Raw genomic sequence first — 13,160 nt, 5'->3', positions numbered from 1 at the left:
AGTATTTCACAGCCCATTCCTGTTGCGCTCCTTGAGGCAAAGAGGGAGGAATAAAATTTTAGAGGGTACTAGACGTTCCACTGTCGCCTGCCCTGGGGTTTTAGCAGTTTTGTAGACAAGATTTGTTCAGCAACTTACTGAACTACCTTCTGGAAGCACCGCACTGGTCACACACAATGCCAGTTTGATGTGGATTGAACTCTATTGGGTTAAATGGGAATCAGCTCTCTGAGCCAACAAACGCAAGTCCACAGGAATATCCATTAGCATCATCTTGACTTGAAAAACCACAAAATGAATGTAGTAAAACTACAATTATTTTAAAGACCTCCATTTCAATGTCACTTTAACAGTTTTTAATAAACTGATGCTTTTCGCACAAAATATGAGCTACAGCAAGACTAGTTCTGGCTTGTGCTGTGTGCACATACATTTTCCCGGTTTTGCAACAGGAAGACTCGTGGCCTAGGGCAGTAAAAATGAGATGTGCTCTCACACAACAAGTCTTTTCCAGTTGAGGCAATCACAAAAACCACCTCAGTCCAGAGACATGATGTGCTGTAAGACAATCTGCAGTTTGACGTGGAGTTCACTGGCTTGTGAAACCTTAAAAACAATAACACTTTGATAAGGTAAATTTCAGGATTTCCTGCAACCTGGAACCATTGTTTGTGCTCCTACATGGAGGTGCTGAGCATTTTGTTTTATTCCCTGACTGGATGACTTGGCCAATATCTATTGTGTGCAAGTGCCAGGAGTCATTTTGAGAGATCTAGCATCATAGGAAACTCCAGGGGGAAAAAAAGCTCATCTTATTTAAACTGGACGACACGTGTGCCAAACAGCGGTGGAACATATCAATGAGATAAATACAGGCTTTGGATTTTATGAGGCCTTTATAGGGGGAACATTAAGGGGCTGTTTACACGGAGACAGGTTTTTTTTTTTTAAACCGCGCATTTTCGAAACCGCACTTGAAAAAAAATGTGTTTACACAAAGCCATATTCAAAAGAATTCCTGTTTACACGGATACACTGGAAACGACTGAAATAGATGTAGGTCCTATGTCCAGATTGGTGTGGCCACAAGTTTACTCCCTGAAGGCATTAGCACAACAGATCACAGAAAGAAAGGTCACTCGTGAAAAGCCGGTGTGGATAAACGACTGAGTTGAACTTCTGCTTCCAGTTACTTTAGAACACAAAGCCTTAAAAGGTCCATGTTAAAGATTGACTGGTAGCCGTGCCAGTAAAAGTTTGCTAACCTTTTTGTCATTTAAGTTTCCTGCCTCAATATCCCAGTCCGCCCACCCAAAAGAAAATCAATAGAAAGTAAAACAGGAGGTTTGCAAAAAACCCTTCTGTTGTGTTTATTTTCACTTTGCACACAATCCACGAGCACCGTGTGTTATTGTTCACTATTGTTTGCGGTTTGTTGTAGTGGAGGTTAATGTGAAGACTGCAGGCTGGTCATTAATAGCAGTAAGTTTGTTGCCCGACGTGGTTGTTGTTGTTATGAGTGGTCGTCTGCACCTCACGGCCGCTCAGGTTGCAGGGTGGTGGAGGGGTTTAGAGCTGTGACATCAGCGTTTCCAAAAATGATCAGTTTCAGCGTTTACACAAATCCGGGCAAGGCGGCGTTTTCAAAGAAATCCACCCTAAGGTGCGTTTTCGAAAAAGTGTGGTTTCGGCTTTACGGTTTCAGTGAAAACGTCAGCTTCGTGTAAACGCAAGGCCGAACCGCATTAATCATTTTTGGTGTTTTCAGAGAAACACGTATTTGTGTATTGGCCCCTTGGATTCCTCAATTTGTCAGTAATGTCTTCACTCAGCACCTTTGACCTCCCCCTTGGCATGTTTCTCTCCAATATGAATGTCTTCAGCTGTCACTCAGCCACTCAGCCAACTTTACCCTGCTAATGTTTCGGGTCATCTCGTGTATTATTACAGTTGCAAGGAACTGCAAAGACTTTCAGATGTCCACACATGTGAACGAGTAAAACTAACATTGATAAAGGAATATCAGTACTACTGAATGCCCTGTCAAGCCTTGAGGAGAGGGTGGAAGCTCAATGGTGATAAAAAAAAAAAACAACAAAACTCATGAACATTCCACCTCGACAGTAGCTTGTGGACAGAATGTAAAATGCAACGTTTAGCTGACTGAGTCTGACAGCTCAATCAAGTGGCAGGTAGTTGATAAATCCAAGATTCACAGCGTAAGAAGGAACCTTGTAAGTAGAGCGAGGGGCTCAGCGAGGACACGAAAGCTGCGGAATATTAAGAGAATGTGGGGAAGCACACAAACTAGCACAGATGCCGTCATACAATTGGCACAAAGTGGAATTGCTGTCTGCCTTTGTTAATCAAGGGCTCTTATGTTTGGTTGAGTAATTTTGTTTCTGCAAAAAAAACAAAAACAAAAGCATAATTAACAGTTCGCTCATCCACGCCAAAGCAAAGAGAAATAATTGATTATGTCAGTTGGACAGGAGCGGTACGCAACAGTTTCAAATGGATTGAGGTCATCCGGGAACATGTGTTAACTAGGTTAGCAAGTTTATATTGGGTATTCTTCTTCTGAGAATTGTAAACACATAATAGCCATTTTTTCTGCTCTTATAATGTGTTAAAAAAAAAAAAAAAACTTAAATCTGAAAATAATAATGAATGCCACAAAAATGACTGCTCCGAGACAGTCTCAGTGAGGATTTGATGTGACCTTTCATGGTAGTTTTTGCTCGCACTGTTCAACACTTCACCTCAATATATACACAGACGCTATTTTCCTTTTTAATTGCTGTCTTTGCAGATTGATAAAACATGAAGTTCTAATTTAATCTAGGTCAGCAAGCCACGTAATGAGCCCATTCCAAACGGTGTGCTCATAAGCAACAAGTATATGCTGTATGCTGTATGATAAGCATCATTAGCATCACAATTTCACCAATTCCTACTTACTGTAAGTCTTTTTCTGTCACTTAATTTGAAAAGAAGAGCATGGAAATGCAAGTCCCAAAATGAAAATCAATGTCCCTCAACTTTGAAATTACATGTTGTGTTGTGGTGTGGGGAAAACAGCTTTAGTCTTGGCATGTTGGGAAAATAAGCATTGCTGTCACACTCCATGAATAAGGTCTGTGGCTCATCCCTATGCTGAGAGAATATATATCAGATGGCCTCCTGCACTGGTTAAAAATAAACTTTGCGCCACAGTCAAAGGAGTTTAAATTTTAGGACTGAAAAATTACGGGGTGCACATACACATCTCATCATAGACACACACACACACATACAGCATATGCAGTATATATATATGAAATGTACAGCTTTTTTTTTTAGAATTCAAATGACAATATGTCTTCTTCAAACTCAGTTCACTACACAGCTGCAGCAAGTGACCTGTTACGGCCCTGTTGAGGAGATTGTGTCCTCTCAAATACATTGAACGTTTATATCTTATTATGGACTGTAGGGATTTTCCCCAAAGAATAACCTCAGCCTTGGGGTGAAAAGTCTCGTTCCGCTTGGGAAGAAAAGAGGCCAAATCCAATCTTTGGGCAGCGACCAGGGAATTAAAGCAAAAATGTGACCGGAAAGGTTTATGTTTCAATGGCTTAACTTCTCTGCAACAAAAGATTATTTTTCTCCTAAAATTCCTCAGTACTCACAAGCAAAAAGCTAAAGTCACAGTGATTGTCACATCCCTAAGGATGCAAAATTTGTCCTGCGCATTTGACCCATCCCCAGAGGGAGCGGTGGGCAGCAGCAGTGCCGCACCCGGGAATCACTGGGTGATCTAACCTCCCAATTCCACCCCTGAATGTCAAGCAGGGAGGCAATGGTACAATTTTCACAGTCTTTAGTATGGGGGATTGAAGTCGGGGATTGAACCCACAACCTACCATGTCTCAGGGCAGACGCTCTTCCACTAGACCAATGAGCTGGTCTAGTTCACTGTTGGTCTACTTCACTGTTGGTCCACATCAAAGTGTTAATAGTGTTGGAGCTCTGGCTTTATTTACTGTGCGGGCCCTGCATGTTTTTTATTTTTTTGTTTGTTTTGTTTGTCACAGCCTAAATGCTGTATTCCTTGGAAATAGTATTGTTTTACAGAATGTACTGTTACAAAATAAACAGTACATTCAAGGCGGTAAACATGTTTACCGCCTTTCATGCACAGCCAAATAGTGATGATAATAATAATAATATAGAAATCATATTTGTCACTTGCCATTTAAAGTGGCTTAGAAGTTCACCGTGGTAAAAGGTGTGAACAAGAGTGTAATTACGGTGGCAAATGTAGTATGACGACATGCTGTTAATTGCTGTGTGATCAATAGACATAATCTGCTAATGGGCTGAGTTTATGTCCAGTGGCCTCACGTCTTTAGCAGAAATCTGCTCACCGAGGTACTTTTTGAGCCAATGTCCCTTTCAAACTCCTCCCACACTTGGCAGCACATGCTCACATGGCCCGATAGGCTGGCAGTGGCTAATGCGTGCAAATTGTCATTGGAAGTCTTTTTATATCAAGCACCAGTGCTCAGCACTTCTGGAGAAGGTGACTTCAGCATTTCTCCCCCTTCCATCTCATTTAGTGTGTAGATCCATTGTTGAATATACAGTATGGGCCCGTAAAGCAGATACTGCCCTTGTCTTAGACTGTCCTTGAGATTGCAGTTCTCTGCAAGATAAATGAAGGAAGTGGGGTTGACTGGAAGAATGCACTCGTTTTTTTTGGTTAAATTCCCCTCTCTGCTTATATTAAGTGCACGGGACAGCACAATACGGTATGCTACTCACACGCCATGCAGCATACCAAAACACATTGCTGACCGAAATATAGATGAATAAAAAGGTGTGAATTTGGTTTGTGTTGTTTTTTTTTAAGCTGAAAAAGAATAGGCAAATAAACATCCTTGCCTTTTAATAGAACTCGAGCCATTGGTGGATGGATTGCAGTCTTTACTTTGAGCACTCTGTCAATAGCCCAACTCCAGAAAACAAAACAAAAGTGAAAACTTGCCATGTCTGAAATAAAATGTTGATTCAACAGCAGCAGCAGCTCAGTCGACATGTGCAGTTAAACACAGTAGAAGTTGGCAAATGTATGTGGGCAGGCAGTTCTACTTGAAGGCAATGAGGACCCTCATGTTGTCTTATTGTTGGTGTATGTGTATTGCTTAGTTTGAATAAGTTTGATTAGTTTTAAGTTATTAGGCACTGCACAAACACATAAAAAAATGCCAGAATTATTTGACTTAGTCTAGGCGCACTTTGTATAGGCCTGCAGAAGACCGCTTCAGAGGAAACAGGTAACACGCAGAGGCAAGTCACACTTTGTCTCCTGTTTCATGCAGATTTTAATGAGTTGTCCGTTGCAGATATAAATGCCTCAGAGCTAAGAACATCAGACGCATCAGCACAACCCGAAGCGCAGCGGCTTTCAAATTGTTGAAAGGACAGCTATATTATGATCTCTTCAGCACTTTGCAGTGGAACATGTTGCAGTTTCACACGATACGTTTTTTGGTTCGCATGGATTGTCACAACCAATTACGATATTCAAGACGCATCTATGCTCCAGGGCCTGCCTGCGGCTATTGTGTTTGATCAGGTATACTTTTGACTCACTGTAGAATCGACTAATTGTCTGTTCGACCTTGAACGGGCTGAGGGGAACACGGACAGGGGCTGCCTTGTACAATTAATTCCTCTCCCCCTCCTTCCTGTCTTTCTCCATTTGAATGAGCACCACTGAAAGACGAGTTTCTCTCATTAGACCTTTTTTTCCCTCCTTGATGGATGTTAACGTGATATGTTAGCGCCAAGCTTGTTTTTTTCCTGGCCCAAAACTTTTCTCCCCATTTGTGCGTACTCTCCGTCGACAGTTATCATCATCACAGATTTTAACGTTTAATGATATGAATAATGCAAATGGTGAGTGCGTTGTAATGATACGTTAGCAGTGAAGGTGATCATGTGGTGGCAAATGTGCAATGACCAATAGGTCAATAAGCAACACATCAATCAAATTAAAACTCCAATATACATTTAAAATTATTGCAGTCGCAACAACTCAGAAAATCACTATCAAACTAGGCTACACTTTCTAATGATTTTCTTTTGTTGTTTCCTGTTGTTAAATAGTAAAAAAATAAATGCACATGTTTTAGCGTCACCGTCGACGCAAACGTCAGTTCAACTGGGGACATGGAGTTCTGTCGGAAACTTCTGCAGTTCACTCTGAAGTCACTCATTTGTAACACAGTCTCTTTCTGAGAGGATTTATCCACCGAGGTTGGTTTGTCATGCCAGATACCCAAAAGCATTGTTGGAAGGTGGCCATGATTGTTGTTTGGCTGCGCGCGGGTTACAACATCTCAAAGCTGCTTCCAGACTGATGTCTGCTCATGAAACTTTAATGAAGTGAGTTGCTCCAAAAAGGTGGCACTCTTGAGAGCGACGGAAGGCAATAATTAGCCGTATCAAGGCGAGGGAACGCAAAACTTAAGTTGCACATGAACCTGGCTAGCATTCCAAATGAGCAGGTTTTGGTTCGCAGATTAACACCGAGCTAACGCAGGCAGCGATAGAGGGAACGTTCCACCCCTATTGCGCCCTCTCGAAGATCCGAAAGTCGCGAGCTGCGAGCCAAAAATACTTCCTGCTCAGAGTTGTAGGCTTCAAACGGAGCTGCCACAGACTTTGATTTTCTTTGTTTCAGTGGAACAACAAGCAGTGAGCGTTGTGAGTTATCTTCCCTTACATCGCTCACATCTCGGCGGCAGCAAGGCACAGCCCGCCCTTGCTCAGGCTGGAAGCTGAGAGGGAGGCAGAGCCAAGACAAAGCCTCCTGCCGCCATCAAACAGCTTCAAACACACGTTTGGCCAGCAAAGTTATAGATTTTGACAATTATGTTGATAAAAGGATATGAATACATCTGGGGAGGGTGAAAAAAAACAACTTTCTGGCCAAGATATGAAGACTTTATCTTTGAAGATATCTTGTTTTGTTTTTTGTTTGTTTTTGTTTTTTTTTTCTAAATTTCATGTCACATGACAAAAGTGAAAGCAGACAGAATGAGGAGGTAGTTCCAGGTACCACATCCAATTTTGCACCTACATGGCTAGGGTTCCAAGTGAGCCAAGTCGAGCAGAAAATGTTACGTCAACTGAGAGCAGGCCACTGATGATGGGACAGGGAGAGATGACAAAGGATGATTCATGGAAGCGACTCCTTCAAAAAAATCAAACCTATCATTTTTTTTTTTTTTTTTTTTTCCAAAAAAGGAAAACTGGCAACAGCAGCAATGTGTTTTTAACTCCAGTGTAGAGGACAAAAAAACTGCAAGTTAACCAGTATTGTGGTCAAGCAATGGGGTGCAGACATTTCTGGTCTTGGTGGCGAAGAGGAAGTGGGGGCGAGTCGTGCTGAAACTGTGTGGTGGAAAGAGCGCCAAGAAGAGTGAGACAAGCCAAGGGAGCCTTAGGGCTGAGATAAGTTAAGACGTTTTTGCAATACAGGCCTATGTTATGAATACCAACTATTGCCTAAATATCTTCTGTCATCAAAAAGAGGTGTGCACTTATAAAGATTTGAACAGAGGGCCCATTGACAACACTGTTCACAATTGTGTTTGCTAGCGCCAGACATGGGGGGAAAAAAACAAAAAATCAAAACGGAGACAAAATAAACACATTCAGACCGTCCAGCTGTTCCGGCAGCCAGTTGAGTAACTTCTCTGCCATGTGTCTCACATCCGTCTACAGAGGACCAGCTGCCCCCTGGTTTCCCCACCATAGACATGGGCCCACAGCTGAAGGTGGTGGAGCGAACGCGCACTGCCACCATGCTGTGTGCCGCCAGTGGCAACCCCGACCCGGACATCTCATGGTTCAAAGACTTCCTGCCGGTCAACACCACCAACAACAACGGACGCATTAAGCAGCTCAGATCAGGTAGGTCCTCCTCCGACGACTGTCTGATGATGACACGGGGGAGGATCGGGCCCTCTTTGCTCTCTCTCGCTGGTGCCTCCTCCTCCCCCCCCTTTCTTTCATCCTCTACCTTCTCCCATGATTTAACTTCTCATTTGGCTTTTCATTTTTGTAGGTAATGGCATTGTTTCTACTACTTCCTGTCCTGTAATCTCTGTACGCCCCTGGTGTGTGCTGCCTGTCTGTACGTCTCCTGTTTGTCTTCCAGTGTTGTCATGGGCCACGTGTGTTTGCTGGCTTTTGCCCTGACTTCTTCATCGCTCACGGCTGTGACTTTTTAGAATAAATTCTTCTTATTATTATTTTGTCTTTTTTTGCGTTGATTTCCTTTCTGCTGCACCAGTGCAGTATTTTTATGCATTTTCTCCATTTTACATTTATATATAGATTTTTTTTCCCTCAAACTACCAAAACTACTTATAATTAACATTCACACTAAGTCAGAATTATTTTAAATAGTAAAAAAAAAAAAAAAAGCTAAAAAGGGCTAATAATTAAATATAGTCCATGTAAACCGTTTAACTTTCTAACAAGGGAAGCTAAAATGTACTCGAAATGGATACCTGCTTTGAATTTATTGTGTGTTGAATGAGAAAATTAAAAAAAAAAGTTAACTTTGGGCTCTAATCAGCCACTGTACTGCATAAAACCTCTCTCCTGCTCCAGCTCCACTCATTTTTAACCACACGCTCAAATGCCAAATGCCAAGTTTGCTTCACTTTACCCGAGTTACTCTGAAGAATCCTCAGATGGCCAATGAGTCTGATTTCAAAAGCTCACTTCAAAGAGAGCAGTTAGTTGACGCAAAACGTCAATGTTGCACAGAAACACATACAGTAGTTGAAACTACCTTTCAGGGCCAGCACTTGTATGTCTGACCACCTGTCTACGCGGACTCTCTCAGCTGTCTTATTGTAAAACCGTCTTGTGAACCTGACCCCCTTTGCTAACTTGTCTTTCTTAATAGTCTATAATCTGTGTTGCGCTAACCCTGACTTCTGATATGCGTCGTTTGGTTCGCTGTAGAGTTCATAGAGCATTTACAAACGCTTGTCAACCAAACTTTCCGTAACAAATATAACCCTATTCTTATGCTGTCTTTCTTCTCTCTATATTTCTTAAATTTACAGAATCCTTTGGTAAGTGCGTAGCTCTAAAGCACACATCACTCCCCCTCTACCCACTAATGTTTTCATTTATCCAACAACGATTAAAATGCATGGCATGCATTTTACTAACACATAGTTCAGTTTTTGGATTACTATTGGAGAGGCACACAGATAGGCACACACACACTACCCTGAAGCGGGAGCACAGCCAGGTGTGTTATCACATGATCCTGGAGATTATAATCCTGCCATATACTGAGCTGGACAAGGATCTGTCCTCACATGTCTTCTACTCACTCACTGACTCACCACTTACTCACTTACTTGTTTAACCTTTGTAATACACCAAAAAGTGTAGGAGGTGGCCAGCTCAGTTAAAATGAAGGGGATGTCAACATGCCCTCACAGTAATCTCACAGTGAAAGGAAAGGTCTTCGAAATCTTTGCTCTTGTGTAGACCATCTTCAAAGGGCACTGTCACGTCACAAAAATGGCAAACTTATATGCAAGGTCTTCTGAGTTTTCTCTATGATGAATCCTGTCTTTCTCTGTCGTACCGAAAAGTTCTCTCTCTCTCTCTCTCTCTCTCTCTCTCTCTCTCTCGCTCTCTCTGTCTCTGCTCTCCAGAACCTTTATTTACATACCCTGTTAAATCTAATTTGATTCTTCTTCCAAAGCCCCCAGCCTCTATCTACTCGTACTAATGCTTCTTCTTTCTAATCTTATTTGCATTCATATTATCCACCCAGGTGGTACACCAATAAGAGGTAAGAGTGCTGAACTGACGTTCACAGAATGAAAATAATACAAATTCATTCTTGCTGTCAACCCATCCATTCAACGTGTAATCGCCTCCATCTTTGTCCTGTTTACCAAGACCGAATCCCATTTCATTCACACGGACCTCTTTTTTTTTTTTTCCTCCTCTTATTTGTCCTCTTCTGTTGACTAAATTTTTATTTCATTTTTATTTTTTTATTTTTCTCGTCAATGCTTTGATTTACTCCTTTTTATCCTGGTTTCAAGAGCCTATTTAGCTCAGTTGTGATATGCTTGCCCTGGCTCAAATAAGCATATCCAATGACAATTATTTTTTTCAAACTCTATTCTTTTTCTTCTCCCGTTCATTTTTTGGTTTCTCTTTGGCCATAGAGAATCATGTGTCCCTCTTTTTGTCCAACTAAAACAACCAAGCATTTTTTCCCCCTTAGCTGTTCTTGTTCAGCACTAAAAATATGCACAGATGCCATGGAATCACGCAGGCATGCTGAAGACAACATTGCCTCTCCTCTGCTTTTTTCTCCCAAAGAATTCTTTCTCTCTTTGCAAACTATTTTTTTTTCCATTTCTTCTATTTGCTTTCCTCTCCTGTACCTCTACAAAAAAGCCCAAACAACCACTTTTTTGATAAAGTTTCTCCGGTGCTTTTTTCTCTTTCACCTATTTTTCTTATTTTTCTTGGGTTTGGAGACAAATTTTACTTTTTGACCTTTTTTTCTTCAGGGTTGGGAAAAGGCTAACAGTAGAGTCTGGCGAGGACGCGATTGGCTTATTTTTGCCGTATGACATGACGATGGAGAGTTGTTGATGCATATACATTTTTCCTTTGGTCATGTGACACCACACTGCTGATCCCATTGGTGGATTTTTATGGGTGTCTTTTGTAGCTTTCACAAGCTAAAGCAGTGGTTGGTTATTTTCTTGTCGGCGCACGCCGATGTTTTGAATTTTGTCTTCTAATGAAACTGCATTTTATTTTTCAGCTAAGGGTTGTCAGAAGGTTGTAAGTTGTGCCGACATACATTTCTTGCCAAGATTTGCATGTCAAAACTTTTGTTACAGAGGGTTATATGTTCTAAACTAACATTTTTTCCACATATGAGCAGCATTTTTCATTTTTTTTTTTTTTTTTTTTTTTTTTAATGGGCTGCAATTTTTGAAAGCAACTTCACATCGATGAAGTCACAAAGTGAATCTTACACTTGATCTGTGATTGAATATGCTAAAATTCATAGCCTACCTAAATTTCTTTCTTTCAATTGTCCTCCCTTGTTATGCTGCTTTCTTATACTGTAAACCTCTTTTGTTTGATCCATGTTTCCCTGAAGCAGTATCACTCATCACCATACTGACCAGTCCAGTGATATGTTGTTTATGAAAGGGCGTGTCCCTCTTTCTTAAAATTGAAATTATGATCACTATTTTGCTTACATTGGCAACAAGATCATGTAATGTTGAGTAGAGTTTGTCGAGTTTTTTGTTTTTTCTCAAAATAAGTCCTCAAGATTTACATTTATGGCAGACTATGTTTTGATTATATTTCTTCTATCTCACTATCATTTATTTGAATTTTTTCTTATTTTCTCTTTCCTTCTTACTTTATGCCCTATAAAGACAAGCACTGTGCAATGTCTTGCATGACTTTGCGATTTCCAGACTTCCCTCTCCTGTAATCGTGTAACCATCTCTACTTTACAAAAGTCTGTTGTAATGATGATGGTGAAAAACGTTAGTGTAAACCATAATAAGTCAAAGAATAATATAGATATTTAGCTGTGTAGCCTACAAGCTTTCTTTCAAATTTCCGAAACTACTGAAACAGGACAAAGCAAAACTAGAAATTAATGCAGCTGGACTGTTTTAGTTCTTATTTATTTTTTTTTTTTTTTTGCATGCAAACTTGATTCAACCAAGGCTGTTTTAACCAAACACACTTGCCACCTGGCTTGCTATTTCCAACCAGGAGCCCTCCAGATAGAGCAGAGCGAAGAGTCTGACCAGGGGAAGTACGAATGTGTGGCCACCAACAACGATGGAACGCGCTACTCTGCACCGGCAAACCTTTATGTCAGAGGTAGGGCAGCTATGTTGACAGCGCTGCGTTGCGTCAAACAAATATTGACTGAGTTCCGCTTTCAAATGTTTGAGAAATCTGTGCTCTTAAGTGGAATTATACATGGGTAGGCCTCTGTAAGTATATGCTCCTGGATTTGTGAGTCTTCATTTTGCACATGACTGACCTGCACTGATTTGAACCCATATTATTATCCCCACCTTTGTCCCGAGTAGCACTGAGTCCTCGACTGCTTGCCCTGTTTATCTACTAACCTAATGATCCAACCTGAGTTTCTGAGCTTGTCGACTTGATCGACATTGGGAAGATGAACCTTATCCCCTTTGGTTACACACAAACCTATAAACCTAAAACAAAACAAAAGAAAATACAGATAGATATGATTTCATTTAAATAAAGCTGAGTTATTAGAAGTTATGCAGTTCACCTCTCACTTTGATTTGAAACCCATTATTGTAATTGAACATTTTAATTTCTATTTTTAAATCTTAAACTGTTTTATTTTATCTCTCTTACCATTTGTATTTTGATATTTTCAATTAAAGTAAGAATAAATTAGCACTGTGTAATGTAAGACCTTTACACAACAATGTCAATTGGTTTATATGTCTGCAGAACCACCAAAAATTCATTTCACAAACAGTTGTTCGTAACAACAGTAGAGACGTGGGGCAGGAAAAAAAATCTCAAAATAAATCTCCCTGTATTATCTCACTGCCTGGAGGAGGCAAAAAAAATCACCAGCTAGCGAATAGAGCTGCCCCACTTGCCACCAATGTGCTCACAAATTTTACTGAACATTTTGCTCCTCAATTACTACACGTGAAATGAATACATATATAAATATAAAAAGAGGAAAAAATAAATAAAAAAAAAACCTTGTAATGTTTTTCTTTAGTTGGAATGGGGATGAAGAGGGTCCCTGCACTAAAACTATGAAGGTCCTTTGGATTGTACAGTATGTCAGCTACTGGAGCTAAAACATGGCCTTTTACTCTCTGTGTTTCCCTTGTTTTTCCCCTTTCCCCTCCTTTTTTAAATTAACTTTACTTTATTCTTGGTCACTCCTACTTCATCCCTCAGAGCTTCGAGAAGGTTGGTGTGTTTTTTGAACTTTTTGAACATTACACAAACAGACGTTCATGCCATTAGCACCTTCAAATTTAGAGACAAATGATGTGCTTCACACATTT

General features: G+C 40.6%; 1 protein-coding gene across 24 annotated transcripts in view; it reads left to right on the top strand.

The window, feature by feature from the left end:
- Nucleotides 1-13,160, top strand: part of LOC142894201 (receptor-type tyrosine-protein phosphatase delta) — a 167,300-nt gene that overhangs the window by 115,777 nt on the left and 38,363 nt on the right. For 14 of the 24 annotated variants that reach the window (XM_076035428.1, XM_076035452.1, XM_076035441.1 and 11 more), the window contains 3 exons: nt 7,777-7,965; nt 9,863-9,880; nt 11,857-11,967. In XM_076035428.1, the coding sequence (XP_075891543.1) occupies nt 7,777-7,965; nt 9,863-9,880; nt 11,857-11,967 (318 nt within the window). The remainder of the gene's footprint in view (nt 1-7,776; nt 7,966-9,862; nt 9,881-11,856; nt 11,968-13,160) is intronic. The other 10 variants (XM_076035451.1, XM_076035442.1, XM_076035449.1 and 7 more) reach the window with 1 other exon arrangement.

Source organism: Nelusetta ayraudi, unplaced genomic scaffold (genome assembly GCF_046127955.1).
Source record: "Nelusetta ayraudi isolate G7.1 ecotype Tasmania unplaced genomic scaffold, CSIRO-AGI_Nayr_v1 ptg000042l, whole genome shotgun sequence".
NCBI classification, from domain to species: domain Eukaryota; kingdom Metazoa; phylum Chordata; class Actinopteri; order Tetraodontiformes; family Monacanthidae; genus Nelusetta; species Nelusetta ayraudi.
The sequence above is the reverse complement of the archived record's forward strand: the minus strand, read 5'-3'. Positions and strand labels throughout refer to the sequence as shown.